Source organism: Taudactylus pleione, unplaced genomic scaffold, assembly GCF_031769625.1.
Source record: "Taudactylus pleione unplaced genomic scaffold, aTauple2 ptg000636l, whole genome shotgun sequence".
Lineage (NCBI taxonomy): Eukaryota > Metazoa > Chordata > Amphibia > Anura > Myobatrachidae > Taudactylus > Taudactylus pleione.
Genome location: NW_028285038.1, coordinates 1 through 24,648, shown reverse-complemented (window position 1 = coordinate 24,648; position 24,648 = coordinate 1). Strand labels below are relative to the sequence as shown.

Sequence of the window (24,648 nt, the reverse complement as noted above, 5' to 3'; positions counted from 1 at the left end):
TAATTCCTTGCCTCTGAAAGTACCCAATGCCTTCTATGCCAGATTAGAACACAAGCCAAAATTGTATATAATAAAGGTGGCATAATAAAGAGGACCACATAGAAAGCATTACATTACAATGTGCTTTTGTTCAGAAAATATATTGAAGGTGACTGGTATTATAAAGTCTATGCACTATACTACTGAATCAGTCCTTAAAGCTACGTTCCTGATTATTCAACAAATTATGGGGGATATGTACTAAGCCTAGGAGAGTAATAAAGTGGAGAGTGAAAACGTACCCAATAATCAGCTCCTGTCACTTTACAGACTGTTTTTGAAAAATGACAGGAGCTGATTGGTTGGTACTTTATCACAGTACAAGGCTTAGTACATCTCCCCCTATGTGAGTCTGATAATGAACCCAGTAATGTTCTATAAACATTAGACCATTTCCATTTATTTAGAAAAATTAAATATAATTGTACTCTTAATTAAACATCAAATAATTAAATATAAATTCACAATAGATTTTATATATATATATATATATATATATATATATATATATATATATATTCACTGGATCAGTCTCAGACCTGGCTACACAGTCAGAAATCAGGTTGTTATAAGTGCACAGGATGTGTAATGTGTTGAGCAATGGAAACTGGCTCCTATTTTCCACTCCCATTGACAGGCTGCAGAGTACAGATAAAATACAAGCTGGTCTGTACAATGGACCATGTAATTTATATGCTTTCTTGTCCCTGCGGGCTAGCCTATGTAGGTATAATTACACGATGCTTCAGGGAGAGGATGGCAAATCACAGGCTATCGATTTGCCAAGCCCTTAATACCGGTACCATGGACAAAACAGTGGCTTCACACTTTTTGAAAATGCAACACCAGGTAGCTACATTGAAATGTAACCTATTTGAATAGGTACCTCCACCTATTAGGGGGGAGGGGGGGTGATAGAACATTGAAACTGCACAAACTGGAGAACTATTGGATTAACTGATTGGGTACTATAACACCAAATGGCCTCAATGAGTCTAACCAATGAATATTTTTTTGAGATAGACGATATTTGTCCGTTGTAGGTTGTCTTTGTGTCATCTTATGGGTCACCATATAGTTTTGTCATGTTATTTTTATCTTTTATGCATTTATGTATTTTGTAATCTAGTGTCCATATTTATACCAAGGTATCAAACCTGATATTCTGAGTAATACTCATTTTGCAATGAAAATTAACTGGTATAAGCTATTTTGATTATCCTAGCTTTGGTTAAATAAAATGGGATTATTCGGTAATCTTCTTCTATTCCTTAATGGTGAATGTTTTTTTATTGTCCCAGTCTATAGTGTGCTGTCAGATATCTGGTTACCTAGGATGTGATGGATGGATTCTTACACCACATTGCCGCTATGAGAGGTAATAGATAAAAGTGTTGTACAGTTTAACGCCAGGTAACCTAGCAACGGGACGCTGGTTCAGCACTGACTGTTTCCGGGTTGCCGCATCAGGTGTGCGCCACTTGTCACAGTACCGTGATGGTAACTTCTGGCTCTGGATCCCCGGTGTAAGCTGTTTGGGCACGCAATGGAGGGTAAGGTTTGTTTAAATTAGCTACACACACACATACATATATAGACATAAAGGGATATTCAATTCTCGGGGGCAAAAAACGGGGATTTTTCTGCTATAAACCCTGTTTTTTGCTGATTTTTTAATTCCGGTATCCTATTAGTTCGGCCGAGCAAATAGGTTTTTTGGGAGAAACCACATAGGATCTGTGATAAGTTCAGGGACCTATGTGTTCTCGCCATCGCAGTGTCAAAAACACGGCACTTGTCAGGGATAATTTTTTTTACGGACACATCAGGTCCCGAAAAAAAAGCCCCGACAAGCGCCGGCGTCAGACTTCGGGGCTAACTGGCTAGCCCCAGAGGATCCATTAGTGCCCGAATAATGTTTGGGGCTAATTGGATACCGCCCGTAGACTTACTGGGGGCAATTAAATTGTTTACACGGCGGCTATTGTTTTAGGGTGTCTGACAGAGCCATCCAATTGGAGATCCGTTCGAGTGATAGCTTTTGGCGAAAGCATTTCTCAGGAGGGTATGACAAAAATGCGTAATAAACCCATGGTTAGGGCGCCCTAACCAGGATATTAGACGTGTTTAGCCAATTTACATGGCTAAACTCAATCTAATAGGGCGTGAAGACGGCGAAAATTAGTGGGCGCCCAGGACAACTGGATTGTAACACTGGGCACCAATTAATTATAGCCGCCCATGCAACAATTGAATCGCCCCCACTGTATGTATGTGTATATATATATATATATATATATATATATATATATATAATGACATAAATACATGTTTGCAGATGGTCTGATCGGGATGTGGATGCACACTGCTATAAAAGATGTTGATAAGCAACACTTAACTTTAGTAACAGTCTCTGAGTCAGGAAGAAGTATCAGTAATGGTGCAATAGCGTTAGAATGCAGATGAAAATCGTTCCTGCAGGTAATTAGTCTATGATCTCAGTCACTCGTACAGAGATACTGCGATGATTGTAAAGTGCAATTGTTACTGTGAAGAAAAAAATATCCTGCTGGGAGGATTATTTTCTCTCTCAGTCAAGAGATAATAGGGAAATGTAAGAAATCAATTCTGTGACTTGTGTATTTAGCAACTATACTTGCAAGTGCAGTCCCCAGTTACCAATTAGTGTATACCAGTTATTTATGACACTAACTGACCAGCTGCATTTGCTTAGCAGTGGCCCAGGAAGGACAATACAGTTTTTCTCAGGGCTCCTCTGTTCCTGCACCGCAAAGAGTTTATTGTTCACAACTCAAAAATGGGTGCGAGCGGGAGGACCAATAAGTAGCTGCAAGCTCTGCGCTGACAGCACAGACACACCCTCATAGGCTGTATAACAGAAAAATATGAGATATGGTAAGAACTTACCTTTGTTATCTCTATTTCTACGAAGTCCATAGGGTTCCACAGGATACCTTGGGTATAGGAGTGACGTCAGTCATCGGGCACCATAGAGTTAAGCTTTCAGCCTCCCAGGATGCACTAGGGTCCCCCTCCTATACCCCGCCCCCGAGCCAAGGCATCTCAGTTTTGTACCAAGCCATAGGCCGGAGGAGGAGAAGGAAGAGAGAGAAAGAAGATCTGGATACACACAAGAATCACATTCTCACCAGAGGGAGACAGAAAAAACGGTGACCAGAGCAAAGCCCATCTGCAGCACAGGTGCGACAGGGCGGGAGTCCTGTGGAACCCTATGGACTTCGTAGAAATAGAGATAACAAAGGTAAGTTCTTACCATATCTCATATTTTCTACTTCAGGGTCCATAGGGTATCCACAGGATACCATGGGGATGTCCCAAAGCAGTATCCTTTAAGGGTGGGGACGCTCCTGTGCTGAAAGGAGAATCCGCCGCCCGAAGGAAGCAGCCTGAGAGGCGAAGGTGTCAAACCTGTAATACCTCACGAAGGTATGGACAGAGGACCACGTAGCAGCCTTGCAGATCTGGACTGCAGAGGCACCACGTCGAGCTGCCCACGAAGGACCCACAGACCTAGTGGAATGAGCCTTCAGAGAAGGAGGAACCGGCAGACCTTCATGAAGATAAGCTTCAGAAATAGCCATACGGATCCAGGCTGCCAAAGTTTGCTTTGAAGCAGACCAACCCTTTTTACGGAAGCCATAGAGGACAAACAAGGCGTCCGACTTCCTAAACGAAGAAGTGCGGTCAACATAAGTCCTTAAGGCCCACACAACATCCAAAGTGGCCTCACTCACTGAAAGGCCAGGTGAGTTAAAGGCCGGAACAACTATTTCCTTGTTAACATGAAACTGGGAAACAACTTTGGGAAGAAATTCAGGACGAATGCGGTGCACTGCCCTGTTCCCATGAAAAATCAAGAAAGGGGGTCTACAAGAAAGAGCCCCTAAATCAGAAACACGTCTGGCCGAAGCTATGGCCAGAAGGAAAACAGTCTTAGCCGTTAGCCATTTAAGATCCACTGAGGCCAGTGGTTAGCCATTTAAGATCCACTGAGGCCAGTGGTTAGCCATTTAAGATCCACTGAGGCCAGTGGTTCAAACGGCGGTCCCTGGAGAGCCCTCAGGACCACAGCCAAATCCCAAGGCGCCACAGGTGGAACAAAGGGTGGCTGAATGCGGAGAACACCTTGCAAAAAGGTGCGCACATCCGGGATTGTAGCAATCCTACGGTGAAACCAGACAGACAGGGCCGAAACCTGTACCTTCAAAGAAGCAAGGCGAAGCCCATGATCTAGTCCCGCTTGTAGGAAGGCGAGTATCCGAGACAGACGAAACTCCCGCGGTGCATAACCTCTCGGTCGACACCACTGGAAGAACGTATGCCACACGCGATGATATATCCTCGCGGAAGACGGTTTCCGAGCTCGTAACATGGTACGCACTACAGGGCTGGAAAACCCCCTGGACCTTAACATGGCTGTCTCAACAGCCACGCCGTCAAAGACAGCCGAGTCAGGTCCGGGTGAAGACAAGGACCCTGCGACAGAAGGTCCGGTCGTAGCGGCAACCGCAGAGGACTGTCCACGGACAGACCCTGAAGGTCTCAGAACCAGTGCCGTCTGGGCCACGCGGGAGCTATCAACAGGAGCGTCCCTCCTTCCTGTTTGAATTTCCGGATTACTCATGGAAGGGAAACCGGAGGAAACAGGTAAGCGAACCGGAACGTCCACCGGACGGACAGAGCATCCACCAGAGATGCCTTTTCGTCTCTTGTGCGAGACCCGTACACCGGCAACTTGTTGTTGTGCCGGGACGCCATGAGGTCGATCTCTGGAAGACCCCACTTGTCCACCAGAAGTTGAAAAACGTCCGGGTGCAGGGACCATTCCCCTGGATGAACGTCCTGGCGACTGAGAAAGTCCGCCTCCCAATTTAGCACTCCAGGGATGAAGACAGCTGATATGGCCGGAAGATTGCGCTCCGCCCATACCAAGATCCGAGACACCTCTACGAGAGCCGCCCGACTTCGGGTTCCTCCTTGCCGGTTTATGTAGGCCACGGTGGTAGCGTTGTCCGACTGAACCTGCACTGGGCGACCCTGGAGAACCCGATGTGCCTGCTGGAGGGCATTGAAGACCGCTCAGAGTTCCAAGGTATTTATTGGAAGCTCCGCTTCTGCCGGAGTCCACCTGCCCTGGAACAAGTGTGGACCCGAAACTGCTCCCCAGCCCCGAAGACTGGCGTCCGTTGTCAACAGGACCCAATTTGGTACCCAGAACGGACGTCCCTTGTTGAGATGGGTCTTCTGCAACCACCAGGCAAGGGACAGGCGAACCTCCGGGGTGAGCACTATCGTCTGGGATTTTAGAGACTGAGGCAGCCCGTTCCACTTGGACAGGATCAGATGCTGCAGAGGTCTGGAGTGAAACTGGTCATATTCCACCATGTCGAACACCGACACCATGGAGCCCAGTAACCTCATCGCCGAGTGGAGAGACACCCGGCGGCTGTGCAGACAACTGCGTACCCTCGACTGTAAAGCAGAGATCTTTTCCCCCGTCACAAAGATCCTTTGCTGTCCCGAGTCCAATAAGGCTCCGAGGTGCAGAATCCGCCGAGACGGGATTAGAGTGGACTTCTGCCAGTTTATTAACCAGCCGTGCCGTTGCAGTAGCGCAATGGTCAGGTCCAACTGGCGCAGAAGGAGCTCCGGAGATCCTGCCACTAATAAAAGGTCGTCCAAGTACGGCAACATGCGGACTCCCTACAGCCGCAGAGAAGCCGCCATGACCGCCATCACCTTGGTGAACACACGCGGTGCTGTCGCCAGGCCAAAAGGCAATGCCCGAAACTGAAAGTGGTCACTGCGGATTGCAAACCTGAGGAACTGTTGATGGCGCAAAAGAATAGGGACATGCAGGTAAGCGTCTTGTATGTCCAATGACACCATGTAGTCCCCAGGTTCCAGCGCCAGAATGATGGACCGTAGGGTCTCCATCCGAAACTTCGGCACCCGCAAAGACTTGTTGAGAGCTTTGAGGTTGAGAATCGGACGATACGACCCATTGGGTTTCTGCACCAAAAAGAGATTGGAATAGAAACCCTGGCCCTTCTGGGAGAATGGAACAGGCACTATAACTCCAGCCTGGAGCATAGTGTGCAAGACCTTCCGCAGCTCCATGGCCTTGTTCCGGTCTGATGGTAGACCTGTGGTGAAAAATCGAGCCGGGGGTCTGTGCCGGAAAGAGAGGGCATACCCGGTGGGAGACCACCTCGAGAACCCAAGTGTCTGTCGTGGTGACCGACCAACACCGGGCGAACTGCAGCAGGCGGCCTCCCTCTTTGGGATCCCCCAAAGGGAGGCCCGGACCGTCAGGCCGCAGGCTTGTCATCTGGCTTAGGGGCCGGACGTCTGGTACTCCAGGCCTGCTTCCGGGGCTTGGCCGATTTCTTCGGACCAGCCTGTCGGGGAAAAGACTGTGGTTTGGGCCTGCCCTGGGCCCTATAAGACCGAAAGGACAATGGTCCTGAACCAGAAGGGACAGCGGCCGACGGGAGACATGCCGATTTGGCTGCCGCCAGTGCGGCTACAATCTTGTCCAGATCTGGACCGAAGAGAACTTCTCCGTTAAAGGGCAACGCCTCCAAACCCTTTTTGGAATCAGCGTCCACCTTCCAGGATCGCAACCACAAGGTGCGACGAGCAGCCACCGCTGCTGAAGAAATTTGAGACACCAGGGTACTAATGTCTAAGGCCGCCTCGTTGATATAAGTGGCTGAATCACGGAGATTACCAATCAACTCCGCCTGCTCAGCCGGACAGTCGGAATCGAAGGACGCCTCCAACGAATCCGCCCAGCGCTCCATAGCTCTGGCAACTCAGCAAATGGCCATAGCCGGCCGCGCTGCCCCCTCCGCAGGGGAATAAGCGGACTTCAGGCAGATCTCCACCTTGCGGTCCGTAGCATCCTTAAGGGAGAACATGGATGGCATTGGTAATGTGGCACTACGGACAAGACGTGTCACATGAGAATCCACCTGTGGGAGGGGATTCCCACTTAGCAAAATAATTATCCGCGAACGGATAAGCCACCGCCAGACGCCTCTGCGGCTGGTATCGCTTGCCAGGCTGTTTCCACGCCTCCTCTAAATGGTCCACCAACTGACCCGAAAGAGGAAAGACTGTGGCGTCACCCTTCACATCCTTAAAAAAGGCATACTTGGATTTAGCCGCTGGGGGAACTTCGTCCTCAATCACCAAGGCTGTGCGGACTGCCCGAATAAGTCCAGGAATATACACCTTGGATCTAGCGTCTGCGTCCTTAGTATGGAGAGGTTCCTGATCGTAAGGATCCAGAATCTCCCCATCATCAGACGTCCCTTCGTCATCCTCATAAGGAGCTGACAGAGACGCCACCGGCCGTTTATGTGGCCGCATCACAGACTCCCCTTGCAACACATCCGACAAGTGCTGTACAGAACTCGTCAGGGAGTTAACAAAGGCCGGCTCCTGAGAAACCGGGAGAGGGGAAATAGGGAGACTGCGGGGTACCACCAATTGTCTTGGGAAACCCTGCATGGGTGTCGACACCACTGATTGCTGGGACAAACCCATCTGCGTAAACGCGGGCTGCGGAGCTAACTGGTCCACTAAGGTTGTAAGCGCCTGAGCGAAACAAGCCCAGGGCGGCTCCTGTACCGGTGCTGTAACCGTAATAGGCCGCGCCATTGACAAACACTGCCGGCAGAGGCCCTCCGTGCTACCCCCCCCTCCGCTAAAGGTACTTTACACGTAGTACACTGTAGCCGGAGAGGAAAGTCACTTTCAGACATGATGGTAGAAAGTATGTGACCCCTCTCACCAATTGTTTTAAAAATGCGAGAGACCACCCTGCAGCACCGCACCGCAAGGGCTTTAGCAGAAAGAACAGGGACAGTAATAAGGCTGACAGTCAGAAATGGAAAGTACAGGCAGCAGTGCTAGCACAGTCACATACAATGCAAAGAAACTCAATTCCTGCACTAACCAGCGCTGATAAATCAACTACACAGACACAGAGTCTGGTAGGACACAGCGCTGCATACACAGACCTGACCACAGCGGAGGAGAGGTATGCGGGGGGACCCAGACCACAATGCCTCCGTCCAGACTTCCAGCAGCGTTCACCATGCGTTCTTGAAGATGGCCGCCGAGGAGCAGGGAGGAGGCTGGCCTGGGGGAGGAGCGCTGCCACAGGGCCAGTCGGCGTGTTGCAGAGAGGGCTGTGTGCAGCGGGGGAGGCGCCGCCTGTGAGACAGGGAAGGCGCGCTCCCATGGCATGCATTTAACCCCCGGGACGCCGCAGCGCTACCGCTCTGCTGCGGTCCGCTGTCCCAGGGGGGTAGTGGAAGCGCAGGTTAGTACCTGGCTCCACACTGCAGCCAGTCCCCAGGGATCCCCCTGCCTGGGGACTCTGGAACATGTAACAGCGGGGACCCACCGCGGGACCCCGCTGCTTACCTTGCTGTCCCCCTTGATTCCGGCCATGGTCCGGAACATCTGGGGTCACCGCTAGCTGTGACCCCAGATGCTCACCAGTATCCCCGGACCGGTACCGGCGTTCTGGTACCGGCGGGGTGTAGGGAAGACAGCATGGACGTCAGGAGTGACTGTCCATGCTGTACTTCCAGATGTGCAGCCACAGCTGCATGTAGAAAACTTCAGGGGCTCTTCTTAGCCCCCACTCCAACAGGTGCACCCGACTCCGGCTGGGCACCAAACTAAACTGAGATGCCTTGGCTTGGGGGCGGGGTATAGGAGGGGGACCCTAGTGCATCCTGGGAGGCTGAAAGCTTGACTCTATGGTGCCCGATGACTGACGTCACACCTATACCGAAGGTATCCTGTGGATACCCTATGGACCCTGAAGTAGAAAAGAGGAGTCCCATAGAAAACTGTTTCAGTGTACAGTTCCCGAGGCTCCACTAATGGGATGGGCAAGTCTGTCAACATAAAATGAGTAACTGCAAATGCTGCTTTAAGTAATTCGATGTAAATGCATTCACCTGAGGTAACCTCTGAAGAACATGCACTAGTGTTAAGATTAATGAAAACACCCATAAAATGCACTCAAAGCTTGCATACAATTTTTCCTTCTAGATCACCTTTGTATTGAAGGTTATGTGGGGTCACATATCTGGTAGACTGTAGAAAATTATATCCATTGTGGAGAGAAGTACATCTACAGGTGCTACAATGGCCAACTGTCTTTCCTATTCCCCTACTATCCCTAGAAGCTAATAACACATTTTGGAATGCTACCAGGGGCCAAATAGCTTTATAAAGGGAAAAATCTGGTCCATCCCTCTTTGCTCTCGATTATAAATAGAATAAGGCAGGGCTATAGTGCAGGATACATCTCTAACATTATTCATAACACTCAGATTCAGTTCTCAGGTACTTAGACTCCATGGACTGACCACTACAGAAACCCTCCCTTTCCTAAGACTAAACTTACCCAACTCATTCCTGTTGACTATATTATGTGAGTGACTCCTCCCATTCACATATTTCACTTATCACCCATATATCCACATATCAAATTAATCAGTGCAGTTTTGTGAAGTGGTTTGACGCCTCCTTTTGCAACCAAGACGCATTTTCGGAGTGAAAAGGACATTCGGCACAGGCAACTCTTTCGCCAGGCCTCTCGCCCCACATGGTGTTTTAAAACTAGATGTATGAGAACTCATCTGTACATAATCTATTTAAGACATACTTGTCATTTTTCTTTGTGAAAGTGGAGGTCCAAATCTCATCAATAAGCCCTAGGTACGGGAGGCTGGTCTACTGTCCGGGGAGTCCAGTAGAGCATCCTAACATTTAGGAGTTTCCCGGACATTTGAGGAGAGTAGGTAAGTATGATATAGGTAGCACCAGAATGGAAAATTAAGGTGGTAGGAGTCTCGCTATAGAAAACCACACAGCACAGCTGTTATCAACCCTTCCAAAAACTGGTGCGTACACCATGTATGCCATCTTCTGGCAATCCGTATTAGTTATGTACTAAGTAAAGAATTTGAGGACTGGCACTTTATTGTTATACTTCATTGTTAAATGACAGAAAACTTTGGGCCTGATTCAGAGCCGTTCGCTATTTGCGGTCGTTCGTTCAAAAAAAAGGGGTGGCTATTCAAATGAACCGTTCGCTCTTTGCGGTCTGTTCACGCCTCTAGGTCTGAACGAGCGAACAAAACTTGCGGTCGTTTTTTGGGAAACTACGCCCCCTGGCCGCTCGCATCCTACGTCATGTCCGCTATTTATTAGATTAATCGAGTACATCGACCAGGGTATGAGCTGCTCGCTATTCTTGTGGTTGGTTTTTGCTACCACAATTTTGCGAGTAGTTCTGGCTATAAAATAACCCAGTGACGTGCTCAATGACGCTGCTGTTTTAATTATGCACACCCATAAAACGCCCGTTTTGACCTTTAAGCACGCCTGCGATCGGATCTCCACTCCCCGTTTTCAAGCACCTTCCCCTGTTACCACCCACATACGCCTCTTTCTGTCACTCAAATTATCAGGCATACGCTATTTTGCGAGCACATGAATTTCGACCGCACTGACTGGTTCGCGCATGCGTATAACGATCCGTACGCATGCGCAGTTGGGCAAACATCGCTCGGAGCGAACGAGCGGCCGTTTACGAGCGGCTCTGAATCAGGCCCTTTGTCTACTGTACAGCCTTCAACTTTCAGAAAATAGGGGGAGATGTATTATAACGGCACGGATAATACTGCTATAACTTTTCCTGCTTCATCCATTTACCAAGGCGAAACAGGAAGCAGTAACAATGAGATTTAAGAACATCTCGTCTGCCGGAGTGGGTAGTGAAAACTCCCCCCTCCGGCAATCCCCACCAGAGCCCAAAGCGCATCAGTCATCGGTTCCACTGGGCATGAGCGAGACCTCCCTTACGGTCCAGGAGCTGCCGCAGCCAAAGTCACTGTTGTGGTGATAGGGCAACGACTGCTGCAGCTGTCAAAATTGATAGCTGCAGTTTTCGTAACGTTCAGTGCCACTGATCGCTCAAACATTGGGTGGCACATCGACACGCTATCTTGTAAACAGCAGCGTCGATAATGATGAGTGTGCATGGCGTTCTTGTCATTTAACACCCAATCTCACATTAATACATGGCGGAGAAGCGCTATCAGTGCACATAACATGCGCTGATACCACTAAACCCCCATATAGCCCATTCATACATCTCCCCCTTAGTGCAATTGCTGATATTTATCTATTACTTTTGGTTCTCCTTATTGTGTGAACCATTCATTAATTTAATACTTTATCCATTATATTGATGAAATGGTTCACACAAGTAGGAGTTATTAGTAGCTGCAGTCCTTCCTTCTCTTGTTTCGGGTCTGTAGCTGGTTGATTAGTGACACATTGAATAGTGCTTATAAAACTTTATATATTTCTGTTCTTGTTTTGTTGACTGTTTATTGCAATATTTACTACTGTATATACTATTATTAGACATTTTTTTCTAAGATTTTTTAAAATAAAATAAAGTTAGCACTTACATTTCTTTAGTTATTACATTTGATTGAAGTGTAATGGTGCATACACACGGTCAGATTTTTCTTCAGATCTGAACGATAACTATTTAAAAAATCGTTCAATCATTCATATCTGAAGGAAAATCTAACATATCTGACATGCCTGAACGATGAACGATGTGCGTTCCCGATGGTCAGATAACGATATCTGACATCTGATGTATTTGCAGTCAGACTTGGACGATTCCATTCATTTTAATGCAGTCAAAAATCGTTCAAATCTTTGGTAAAATCGTTCATGTGACAGATCTGACAAATCTGACCGTGTGTATGCTCCATAACTACTGCACACCAATTTTAATATAAGAAAAAATATAATGTACTTTTTCAAGCAATTATGTGACACATTAGACAGTATTTGTTTGAAGTGGGTGGGGTAGTGCTGATAGATAGATCTATCCAGGACCGTAGCTAGGGTAGTGCGGCCGGTGCCATGGCACAGGGCACCGCTGGGCAGGGGGCACTGTTTGGGCCTGTCAAATATCTGTTTATTATCATTCACACTTGTAGCTTCCTCTTATTTCATCCCCAGCATCTCCTGGCCTCCCCTATCTCTTCCCTGGCCCTTCCCCATGAAGCCATGGCCCTTTTTTGGGTGCATTATGTCCCTTTGAAAAATGAGGGGGGCGCCAATGCTCTTTCTGGCATGGGGCACCAAAAAGTCTACTTACGGCTCTGGATCTATCTATCTAGCCTCTGCAGCAGATGGCCATGTTAGGAGGGAGATGCTTCTCTAGAGGCACAGTCTGATACAGAAATGCACTTTGGTGATTGGTTGAGTCATACAGATGTGTCCTAATTCACCTAATCCTGCGTGATACAGCTGGCGCTCCGTCATGGGCAGAGATTCCTGGACTTTTGTACTTTTTCCAAACTTTTGCGTCATATTCACATTGTAGACGTATACAAAGTCGCTACTAGTGTCCTAAGTACTTAGAATGAGTATTTTTATCACAATGGCATTGGTATAAAGTCATGGATTAAGAATGATGCGTGTCGTGAAGCATGACTCGGCTCATTCGTATTAGCCTGCCGCATACTTGCCGACCTTTTAGCTGCCTCCTCCGGGACAAGGCAGCCACGTCAGCACTGCGGGGGGGGGGGGACAGGAGGGGGTTGCGGTCTCGGCTAATGAGGGTGGGTCTGAGGGGCGTGTTGACGCAATCCTACCAACCTTTCTGGGTGGGCGGGACCCTCCTGGCCATTCTGGTAGGGCAGGCAAGTATGGTCTACCATCTGTTGCATTTAGCGTCTGAGTCACACAAAGCAGCTGCATCCAATGGAAGCGCCAGTGTCCACTATACTCATGCATTGTACAGTATTTTTGCTGCATTAGCGTTGCAACTAATGTGAAAAAGTCTGGTGAGAGGAATGCGGCGGCTTAGTCACAAAGTCCGTGGTGCACCACGTGGCACGATTTGAGAATAGGTGTACGTGGTCACATCTGTACACAGGGTTGAGGCCAGTGATGTCAAAGTAACAGCAGAATTCTTAGCCTTTTGAACTTGAACATTATTTTTATTAACATTAACACCCCGTTGTATTCTGTGTATGTGAGAGGATCTTCTTCTGTCTAATGTTTTGTTTGTGAAAATTAAAATGTTGGGGTTTTGTGGTTCTTTATGTCAGTATGTACATACTACGACAGAGCAAATCAATAATTGCTCCGATTCGGGGCGAGTGCCGCGGGCGCATAGATTTCTATCCGCACCCTCCTGAGGTGGTCTCAGGTAATGAAATTTTAGGGTTGCAGATTGTATTTATAAGTACAACTTTATCTACTGGTTTTAAAGATTATTTTCAATCCCCAAATCACATAGGGGGAGATGTATCAAGCCTTGGAGAGAAAGTGGGGCGATCTGCAGACTTATTGCAATCCGCAATGTGTCAGAAGAGCGGAGTTTTACATTTCTCCTGTCATACAGCGGCAGGAGAGTCACCAGGCAGGGGAAAGGAGGCATCATTCAAACAACAGGGGTGCCCAGGATTACTAGTAAATTATCTCTAAGGACAGGCATCTCCTTTCATTCATTTCATTTTTCTTAAAAATATATTCCTTACACTGTACATACCTTAAATAAAATCACAGGTAATAGATGACTTCGGGAAGTAGTCATCTCGTGTCACATCTTTATTATTATCATCATATTTTGTTACATAGTATAAGCCAAAAGTGTCATAAATGCTGAAAATACTGTGTTCTATAAGGCATGTTTACATACAGAACAACAGGAATTGATAGGTGCGCTCCTCACTCAGTTAGTACATAAATATAAGTATATAGGTTTTCAGACTGGCAGCTCAACTGGCAGGATCTGCTGCCTGCTAAAGATAGAGGATATAGAAATATAGAGGTAGACCGCTTGTCTGAATAACCACAGAAAGATGTTTAAAAAATATGTTGTAATTTAAAATCACTGTTGCAAATACAGTATGTACATAACAATAAAAATAGGTATAAATACAGAATAGTGTATTAATCTGCTCAAGCTCTGTAAGTAAATTTATTTCACACGACCCTTTTCATATAAAGGTATAATGGATCAGTCCAGCATAATCAGATATCCATGAATGATGTTATAGCTATATGGTTTTATCCAAAAGGTTAAATTGATTTGTATGTTCCTATCAATCTTCTTTTGTGTCGGTTCCTATTGTTATACTGGTATTTCCAAGTCCCAAATATTTAAGCACACATTAGTGAATATGTGGGTATCTCTGGTTATTACAATCACTGGCACCAGTAAGTGTTAAGATCTTAAACACTCTACTTAGTCCAGCAGTTAAATCATGGATACAAACGTGTGACCAACACTGGAATATGATACACTGTACTCACTGGAAGGTGACCGGCACAGACTCGCTAACAACTGCTCGTCAGCGGGAGCAAGCTGGTTACGGCTCCACCGTATCTATAGCACAGCAGCCGGATCACATAGGGATAGCGGTCTGGATCTGTCAGCAGAAGCATGCTGATTCCTGTACTCCAGCTGCCACTCCACCGTTCAATATGGTGCGGCAGCCAGACTATGTGGTGAGTAATAGAGTCCCAGGTATTCCACCAGCGTATCGAGTGGTTGCAATGGACAGTAGGTCAGCGTGAAGGAATAAAAAGGAGCTTTGAGCAGGATATTCTCTCCGTCCTTGATGCGTTTCTCCAGGTGTTACTACCCCAGTTTCCTCAGGGGATGCAGTCGGGATGCCGACGGTCTAAATCCCGACTTTCTAATCCCGGTAAGTGTCTAATGACCGGCGTCAAAATCCCAACGCCCGTCAATAGACCTATGCCAGGAGCCAGACACCCGTCTGGCCGATCGAAGGTAAGCCGGGTGCGGACAGCCACGTGTGGGGGTGGGGGTTAGGGGCTCCCGGGGGGGACTTAGGGTTAGGCTAGGGGAAGGGGGGGTTAGGGCTAGGCACTTAGAGGGGGGTTAGGCACCCCTAAGGTGTTAGGGTTGGGGGGTTGGATAGGTTAGTAAATACAAAAAATACTCACCTGTCGGGATCTTCACTACCGGGCTTCCGCTGTCGGGATTGCAAATCATACTGATCCCTTCCTCAGAAGGTATGTGGTTACGCCGGTTGTTAGCGAATCTGTGCCGGTCACCTTCCAGTGAGTACAGTGTATCATATTCCAGTGTTAACCACACGTTTGTAGCTATGATTTTACTGGTGGATTAAGTACAGTATATATATATATATATATATATATATATACACACACACATACACTCATTTCTTTATAGCATTTAACATGCTTTAAAACCATATGTGTTTTTTTTTTAAAAACATACTCGCCGCTGTTTTTTACCTGGACTCCTGGAGATCGAGGAAGGAAGGTCCAGGGGGCAAGAACAAAGAGCACGTGGCACCATTTGCGCCATCATAACCATACTCTCAGCTTCGCATTGCTGTGATTCATGATATTGTGCAGCGGGGTACCGGCAATGACACGATATAATGCAACATTCTAAAATTGTAATCACTGTGTTGAAATTTTAGATAGCAATAGTGTGGAGTTCATACCAGTCAACAGTACAGATTTCCGGCAACACAAAGGGAACGGATTGCTAGTAAAGGGAAATGGTATTTTCTGAAATTCTCATAATTCTGGAGATCTGGGAGCAGTGTGGGAGGATCAGGGATGAGGCATAATCTTTCCTGAAATTCCAACTGCGAATGCTGCCAGGCGTAGAATTGTACCAATTTAAACTAATATTCTACTTTTATTGTGTCTTCATGTACAAAATAATGTGTAAATGGTACATTATTCACCATTGGAAGGCAACAAGCCTTTAAGAGGGAAAGGAATTCTCTAAGGCAGGAAATACGTATTGGTTTGGAAACTTGGTCATTTGGTCAGAATGGAGCAAAAGTAATAGAACTTCGATAGAATGGCACACGCCAGGGTCCGTGAGAAACGCCAGGGCGACAGTTTGCATATCCTGCAGCCCTTGTCCATATTAGTCTGACGTCCAGCATTAGAGGGTTTAATATATTAAACATTACTGTTGCTAAGAGAACGGTAAACTCTGGCTAACCGGACCTTGTCTTTAATCCTGTCATAGCAATGTGATACAATACTCCTTACATTTAACTCTGCTAACCCTAAAGCCTTTATCTTTTTTTACAAAACATCCCTCTGGGAAAAGACTGACAGGCAATTTCAGCCACCACCAGGAGAAAAAAAAAATTAAATTCAATCTAAAAACCAGAGGGACAAAGCACGGAGAGGTCTGAGCTGCCAGTATCTGGAGGCAGCAGCTGCTTCTAGATATCCATGTAATACCCTGAAGAGATTTATCGTGTGAGAGGTATATCTAGTCTCATGAATAAACCTGCCAATCCACTCGATGAGACTGTGATACTGGACATTACAAATCACAGACTGGTTTCAGGGCTGGGAGGCTGCAGGCAGAGTGATTGTCTCGGAGTAATGCCTGTAATCCCTGCACAGCAGAGGGGCACATCTATGCTTCTACCACAGCGAAACGAATGGGCGGCACTGCCAAGTAATCTGCGCAGCTCAGAAACAATGGAAGCAGAGACTTGGGTACATTGGGGGAAATTCAATTAGAGGCGATAAATCATTAAGTTAACCAGTGTTAACTTAAAAAGGCTATCGCCCGTTAAATATACTTATCGTCTGTATGCGCACTCCTGTTTATCCGGCGATCTATTTGATGAGTGTCCTGCGGGAAATCACATGATAATTCTTTCAGGGATGGCAGGCGTTAAGTACAGGTGAAAATGGGGAAATCAGCCAGTACCCTAAAAAAAGGTAAAATAATATTGGCTAACAGTATAGAAGTCTTAAGGGGCCCATCCATTAGACAACTTTTTGAACGATCCGACCAAAACCAGGAGGTTTTGGTCGCACTGTTCAGGAAGTCGTGTAATAGGTAGCCGGCAAGGACCAGCGATGTGCGTGCACGTTGGGTCCTTGCCGACCCCGACTATCTGTGGAATATGCTCATCAACCTGACGACGATCGTCAGGTTCCACATGTTCTCAGATAGGAGGTCGGTCTCCTGCACTGAATGACGTTCAGTGAACGCTGTTCAGGTCGCTGGGTGCGGTGCCCGCACTGAAGGACTGATCGCTAGACGTTCAGTTTTTCAGGTCGCTTAATAGATAGGCCCTTTTAGTGGCCAAAATCGAGGGTTTTTGGTGATTAAATTGTATCAAATGGGTGGTAGAAGCACTTTTTGTAAGTAGGTTTTTGAGTAATTTTAAAGGCACTTTTAAAATATGTAAAAAAACCACCTGTCAGCTTCAATGTTTAAAACACCTTCCCCCTGTGCATTTGTTCTTATTATGTATGTATAGCAAGCTAAGGCTGTAAACTAAAACTAGATTTTAAAGACATCACTTTTGGGGGCCAATGTATTAAAGATTTCCATACAACAATATACATCAGATGGCAGGGTTAAGCTATATGTAAACATAGGGGGATGTAAGAGATCATGCAGGTGGGGTGTATGAATACCCCTGCACAGCAAAAACATCGCTGACTGAGAAATAAAACACAATTACTTTGTAAAAAAAACATCAACCAAAAACACTAATAAAAGTGATATCCACAGTATGGGCACAAGTAATTTGTGCGACTGAAATGGTCTCAAGCTCATTATGTACTCTTAAGTCGGCGATACATGGTGCGATTTTTCACACGATATGCACGATTTCGATCGATCGCAACGATCAATCGTGCATATCGTGTGTGGTTTGGCATGCTGCACGACGGCGATGCGTGTCCCCGCCGTCGTACATCGGCATCGTAGATCTTATGGAAAAACCATAAGATCTGCGATCCGCCATGCTGTTAAATAGGTAAACGAAGAATCTCGTAATGGTGCATACACACGGTCAGATCTGTCAGATGAACGATTTTACCAAAGATTTGAACAATTGAACGATTTTTGACTGCATTAAAATGAATGGAATCGTCCAAGTCTGACTGCAAACACATCAGATGTCAGATATCGTTATCTGACCATCGGGAACGCGCATCGTTCATCATTAAGGCATGTCAGATATGTCAGATTTTCCTTCAGATATGAGCGATTGAACGATTTTTTAAATAGTTATCGTTCAGATCTGAAGAAAAATCTGACCGTGTGTATGCACCATAAGATGCATCGTTTACCATTCACAGCAGCATGCGATGCATCGGGCGGAATTTGAGAACGTACTGAGGTGTCGTACATTTTCAAATCGCCCCGTGTATGGCCAGCATTACATGAATGCTTTGTACAACTTCCGTTTTAATGATCATCAGAACGTTAATTTTATGCAGTATAGCGCCATCAAGTGGCAAACTAGCAAACAGTCCAACATCACATCTCTCCATTCTGCATGTAATGAAAGGTTGTAATAAGTGTGGGCAGATTCTCACAGCAGGAGCTGACTGACAGCGTTCAAACTCCTCTCTTTGTACATGCAACTGGTATTTATGTAATTCTGCAGTTTATCATTGCTGCCCACTAAGAACTGTTTCTATGTATCTTTTTGTTGAGTACAATATAGTTATAATTTTATTTTAATACCTCTAATACTTTGGTTCTGGCAACAACATGACTCTTATATTATACATTTAGTTTTTAAATTAATAAAACTTGCAATGAAGCTATATTATACTTCTTTGCTACACACTGTATATGCCACTAGATTTATTTACCACTGCTAGCAATAGGCAAGGCCAGGGCTTAGCGTACCCAAACATGGTGCAGAGCTCTGCACTCAAAAGCTAAATACTACACTATTATATATACTGCACTATACACCATATAGTAGTGGATAGATCCCCTTCCGTAGATGTACCTTGACGTCATCAGTTACTTTCCAACGTCATTCCCTACTATCCATGTGGATATAGAGGGGGAACATGCCTGTGGTGAGTGAAGCAAGCCCGCAAGGGGAAATGTTTCTTCTTTTGGTGGTCTTTATGGGCATGGAACCGCACTTCCACCCTCACTCGCGTCACTTCCAGGTACAAATACTGAAGGGGATTTATACACTACCCTGTTCTTATTGATGAAATAACGCTTGTATCCCTTATATAGAAAATTACAATTAAACTGATGAGCTCACAAATTATGTGTTTCTGTGTGTGACTGTCACTATTTATCATGGAAGATTTCCAGCATTCTCCACCGAAAACTACAGCAACTTCACCCACAGCACTCTGCTGAAAATGCGCTCAGGAGGAGATTCAGGCATAAGCAAATGGCTTCCCCCACTGAGCACACAAACTACTACTCGCACAAAATAAGTGTTCTGCCTTTACCTACTGTAATTACAGCTAGACATAGACAAACCTGCATGGAAATATATAAAACAAAATATATTATATTGCAATCTCAAGGATTTAAAGAAAATAACATACAACTACACATTTAACCATAAAAAGTAACATAAACAGGCTACTTAAACTGGTGGTTTTGTTTATTGTAGATTCACCTTATACAGCGCTACGTGACATAACCTTTTACAGCGCTACAGTGATCGGAATCAATCTGTAGGACATCTCTCAGCTTTTAACACATTGACGACGACACGAGATCAGTGTCACAGCATGTTTTAACGTCAGGACACCCGACAAAACAAAGAAAGTGGGACAATTCAATATCTATACATTATTGCTTATTTATATAGTGTGTACAGTTTTATTGCAGCACTGTGAGCAGATAATATAGTTTTTTGTGCCTACAAAACAGCAAGATAAAAAGTGATTTGTCCAAGGTGACCTGGAGCTGACACTGGGATTTGAACTAGGATCTCCAGCAATCTCTCACTGTCATTATTATAAGGTCGCGCCCTTCACTGGGATGCTAACACCATCTCTATCCCTTAACCCCTGAGCTCCACATTCATCATAATTAGGCTTTCACATAGGTTTGTTTTTCCAAAATGGTTTGATGGCTCCAGTTAAGCTTAAGCCATCGTTTCAGAAGGAAAATCTGCATTTCAGAGTTTATCATACAATAAGGACAACAGAATGCATTGGTGACAATGGCTTGATTACGTGATTTTAGTTATGGCCCCCCATTTATTAATGATCGCAATTACAATGCTATCTGGGCATGACATTACCACCCATGATCGCATTGCAATATGCATTCATGGCGCCCGGATGTAACACCCGGCACATGTAGGGACACGGGCTCCAAAAGGAGCCGTCGCTGAGATGTGCCCGGAGAGCTGACTGCACATGCACGGCCACCATTGCCAGGGAGGGTTCCGGTGTAGCCGATAGGAGTTGCAGCCTAACGCCATCTTCAGTAAATTTGGCAGCATCGCATCCCCCGTAGAAACCTATGGGGGATGCGGCTGCCTGCGGGAATGGAGGTATCACAGCAGGTATCGGACATACATTCTGTGGTCCTCTCCTTCATACATCCGGGGAAACTTAATATTTGTGGTTAACCCCCGAATGTATATTCAAGTATACAATGATAAATGGGCCAAAGACATGGTCTCTGACCAAGGTGTAACTGTGAGATTGTCACAATGATGTACTTATATTTGAAATGGTCATTAATGCAAAAATAGAGGAGTTTACAAAACTAAAATTGTGTAAATCTTTCATTCAAAATAGAATTGTGCCATATTTTTGTTTATAGGTAGTAAGATGAGTTGAGTCATATCCCTGCCCACTTTGCTATAGGTAAGTGCAATATCAGGAGTTCATAGGGTCCTGCCCTAATTCAGGGGTCTTCCAGACATTCTGGGAAAATATGAAACTATAAATAAAATATTAAACTCTTGTAGCTAAGAACCTGCACAGTCATGTACACTATTCCCCATACATGCTAGAGGGAATGCTTCGTTAAGGAAAACATATTGATTACAGTTTGTTTGTTCAAACTGAATTGTAAACACAATTTTTTTTTCTTATAAATGTATAAATCTGTTTATGAAAGGTAGAAAGGCCATAACCAGCTCGGGTGTGGATCAGTAGGTCTACAGTAAAAAGTAGACAATGGAAGTTAGACAGGCAATAGATCGACAGGGTCTGAAGGTCAATACACTAAAGGTCGACTAGTAAGAAGGGTGACAGGTACAGAAGGTCAACATGGTCATTAGGTTGACACACAAATGGCCGACATGTTTTTTTTTCTATCCCTAATCTAACCCTAGCCATCCCCTTGGTGCCTAACCCTAACCGTTCCTCCTGGTGCCTAACCCTAACCGTTGGAGTAGGTGCCTGACCCTAACCATCCCTTCTAGTGCCTAACCCTAACCTTCTGGGAAGTGCCTAAACCTCCCTACTGGTGCCTAACCCTAACCGTCGGAGTAAGTGCCTAATTCTAACCCTCTGGTAAATGCCTAACCCTAAAAAAATGTTTTTAAAAAAAGTGTCGACCTTCCGTACCGGTCAACCATCTTACTAGTCAACCTTTAGTGTGTCGACCTTCAGACCCTGTCGACCTACTGCCTGTTTAACTTCCATTGTCTATCCAAACATTGTTTACCTATTTACTGTAGACCTAATGACCAGATACCAACCATCTTCCCCACGCTATCTAACAAAGATGGCAATAGCAGAAGAAAACCAATTAAAATTGACTTTATTATGTAAACAAAATTTTTTTTTTTTATTCTGAAATATACACAAACACACTATACATATAATGTATATGTTTTTTTTTTTTTTTTTAAATGTATAAACAATTTTTGAATCTATCATTAAACTTTTTATTATTTTCTGCCACTTAATAGAATTTGGGGCTGACTGACCAGACAAAGCGGTCAGTAAGCCTTACCACTAGCATCCAGTACCGCCAATACTTAGTTGTCTAGACAAGATTTTTGATAAATCAGAACGATAGGTGATTTTCTATTGCTGTGATAAGTGACAACATAAAAACCAGCTCTATTGCCATTAGAGATGTGCGCAGACCCTCGTGTTTTGGTTTGGCTCTAAATCATTGTGTTTTGGTTTAACCACCCTCCTATATTTTGGTTTTGGTTCTGGATTTCTTTAAAATTGTATAAAAACAGCTAAAATCATTTAACTTGAAACTGTTTTTGTTCCTATAGTATAATTAACATCAATAACATTAATTTCCAGTCTATTTTGAACCACCTCGCAATACTGTTTTTGCCAATATTGGGCAAATGCTGCGTTCTGGGTCCGAGTTGCTCATCTCTAAATGCCATGTCTTATCAAATAGGCTACATAATAAGGGAAATATAACAGTCAGTTCAACGTTATTACTAGCAAGTGCTCATAAAAGGAGACCTGCACTACCATGCTTTTGAATAAAGACTGAATCTGATTATTAAAGTTCCACAAAGATAAACTAACTCACTGTACTTCTATCATACTTGCCTATAGTACATTCCATACCTCCCCACTGGTAGAGGCATAGGAGAGGTATGAAAGAAGAAATGGGCATGACTTCCTGGCACGATTCACATAATCAAATGGGCATTTAATGATCAGAATGTTGGAGGCAGGTAACCAACTCTCTGGGAAGTTTTCACTTTAATTAGAGAGTCCCCAGACCTTAGGCAACAATAACTTAAACACCACAAATTATATAAAAAAAAAACAAAGGCTAAATTTACTCAAATCCTTCAATACATTTGGCTTTGCGGTGAGCAATATAAATTCGATGCTCACTAGTAAGACTATATTTTACTTATACATAACTTTGCGGACTATACACCAACTGTCCCCAAGAGGGAGCTCACAGCAAGAAAAAGATTTATATCAAAATCAGATCAGGAATAAACCTAAAATTGTATTATAGTCATCATCAGGATTAAATTAAAATGTGCTGTTGCAAGAGATTAAAATAGTCCCAATTATAAAAGCATAATTATATTCATGGTTATGATTTTTTCTTTTATTATTCAATTATGAACGTAGAAAAGTTTTAATAATATTGTACGTCAAACTGTACAAAAACACACAGGGCCTAAAGCAGAGGCAGACGCAGCGTCGAGGATGCCCCCAAGCGGCCAATATTTTCAGTCTGCGCATACGTCCGATTTACACTGCACATGTGACCTGATGGTTACCACCGGGAGATGCAGAACGAATTTGGACGCAGTGAGAGTCAATTTCAGTGTTTCTGTGTGGTAACAGGGAAGTGGCTAACCAGACACGGGCGTCTTATGGTCAGGGACTGTATGTTTTGTCGCAATAAGACTGGTGGCTATGTTCAGACAGATAATCAGTGCCCTGTAGGGCTGGTGCAATGTTCCGTGGTGCGGTCAATGGTATGTGCGTCTTAATGCGCACAGCAGCGCCATCTGTAAGCGTCTCTGTACGAAGTCTATCGGCCATGGCATTAGCATAAAGATGCCTGAATCAGGCCCACAGTGTGCTGCATCTGTAGCCTCATTGCGTGCTCAGAAATAAATCCTTGGTCCAAGTGATCTGTCTGAAATTAGAGGCATCACTGTGTACGGGGTGTGGATCATTAGGTATACAGTAAATAGGTAGACAATGGAAGTTAGACAGGCAATAGGTCAGCAGGGTCTGAAGGTCGACACACTAAAGGTCGACTTAAGAAGGTCGACAGGTGCTGAAGGTCGAAATTGTCAATAGGTCGACACATTTTTTTCTTTTTTTTGCCCTAATCTTCACCCTAACCCTCCCCTTGGTGCCTAACCCTAACCGTCAGAGTAAGTGCCTAACCATTTATGTGTTGACTGTGTGTCGACCTAATACCCCTGTCGACCTTCAGTACCTGTCCACCTTCTTATCAGTCGACCTTTAGTGTGTTGAACTTCGGACCCTGTCCACCTATTGCCTGTCTAACATCCATTGTCTACCTATTTACTGCAGACCTAATGACCGGATACCCTGCGTACGCTTGTGGGAGGTTTGGGGCAGAGGGCCCCTCCTCCCACGAAGACGCCGACAAAGACCGGACCCCACGGACCAATGAGGGGCCCGCCGCGTAATCAACCCCTGCATGCGGCCCGGCGGGGAGAGGTGTTCGGGAGCTACCGGAGCAGATGGATCATCGCTGGAAGGAGTCCAGGACGCAGGTCAGCGGATCAGGTAAGCCCTCAGTGAGGCCCCTTTTTTCTTACGTTGTTAGGCTGTTGTGAATCACTGCACCACCACTGTCCAGCGGTAGGCCGAGGCCATTGCAGTTCTGTGCTAGGCTGCAGTGCATCACTGTACCCACTGCACTACCACCGTCCGGCGCTAGGCCAAGACCATTGCACTCCATTGTTAGGCTGTTGTGCATCACTGTACCACCACCATCCGGCGCTAGGCCGAGGCCATTGTAGTTCTGTGTTAGGCTGTTGTGCATCACTGTGCCACCACCGTCCGGCGCTAGGCCGAGGCCATTGCACTCCATTGTTAGGCTGTTGTGCACCACTGTATCGCCACCGTGCGAGCGCTAAGTCGTAGGTATATTCTCAGACGGCAGTAGGCTGCGCTCTCTTGCAGGGGTTGTGATTAGGACCACCCGCCCATCAAGGGGACAAGAGCATACCCGGTGAGCACATTCTGTGTTTGTGTGTTGCGATTCTTGTTGTGCGTGTT

At 45.4% G+C, this 24,648-nt stretch overlaps 1 protein-coding gene across 1 annotated transcript in view; it reads right to left on the bottom strand.

Annotated features, from left to right (window-relative positions):
- Positions 1 to 15,514, bottom strand: part of LOC148479116 (ADP-ribose glycohydrolase MACROD2-like) — an 878,670-nt gene extending 863,156 nt beyond the window's left edge. The window contains exon 1 of the mRNA XM_088454937.1: positions 15,442 to 15,514. Within this exon, the coding sequence (XP_088311063.1) occupies positions 15,442 to 15,514 (73 nt within the window). The remainder of the gene's footprint in view (positions 1 to 15,441) is intronic.
- Between the last annotated feature and the right edge of the window lie 9,134 nt (positions 15,515 to 24,648).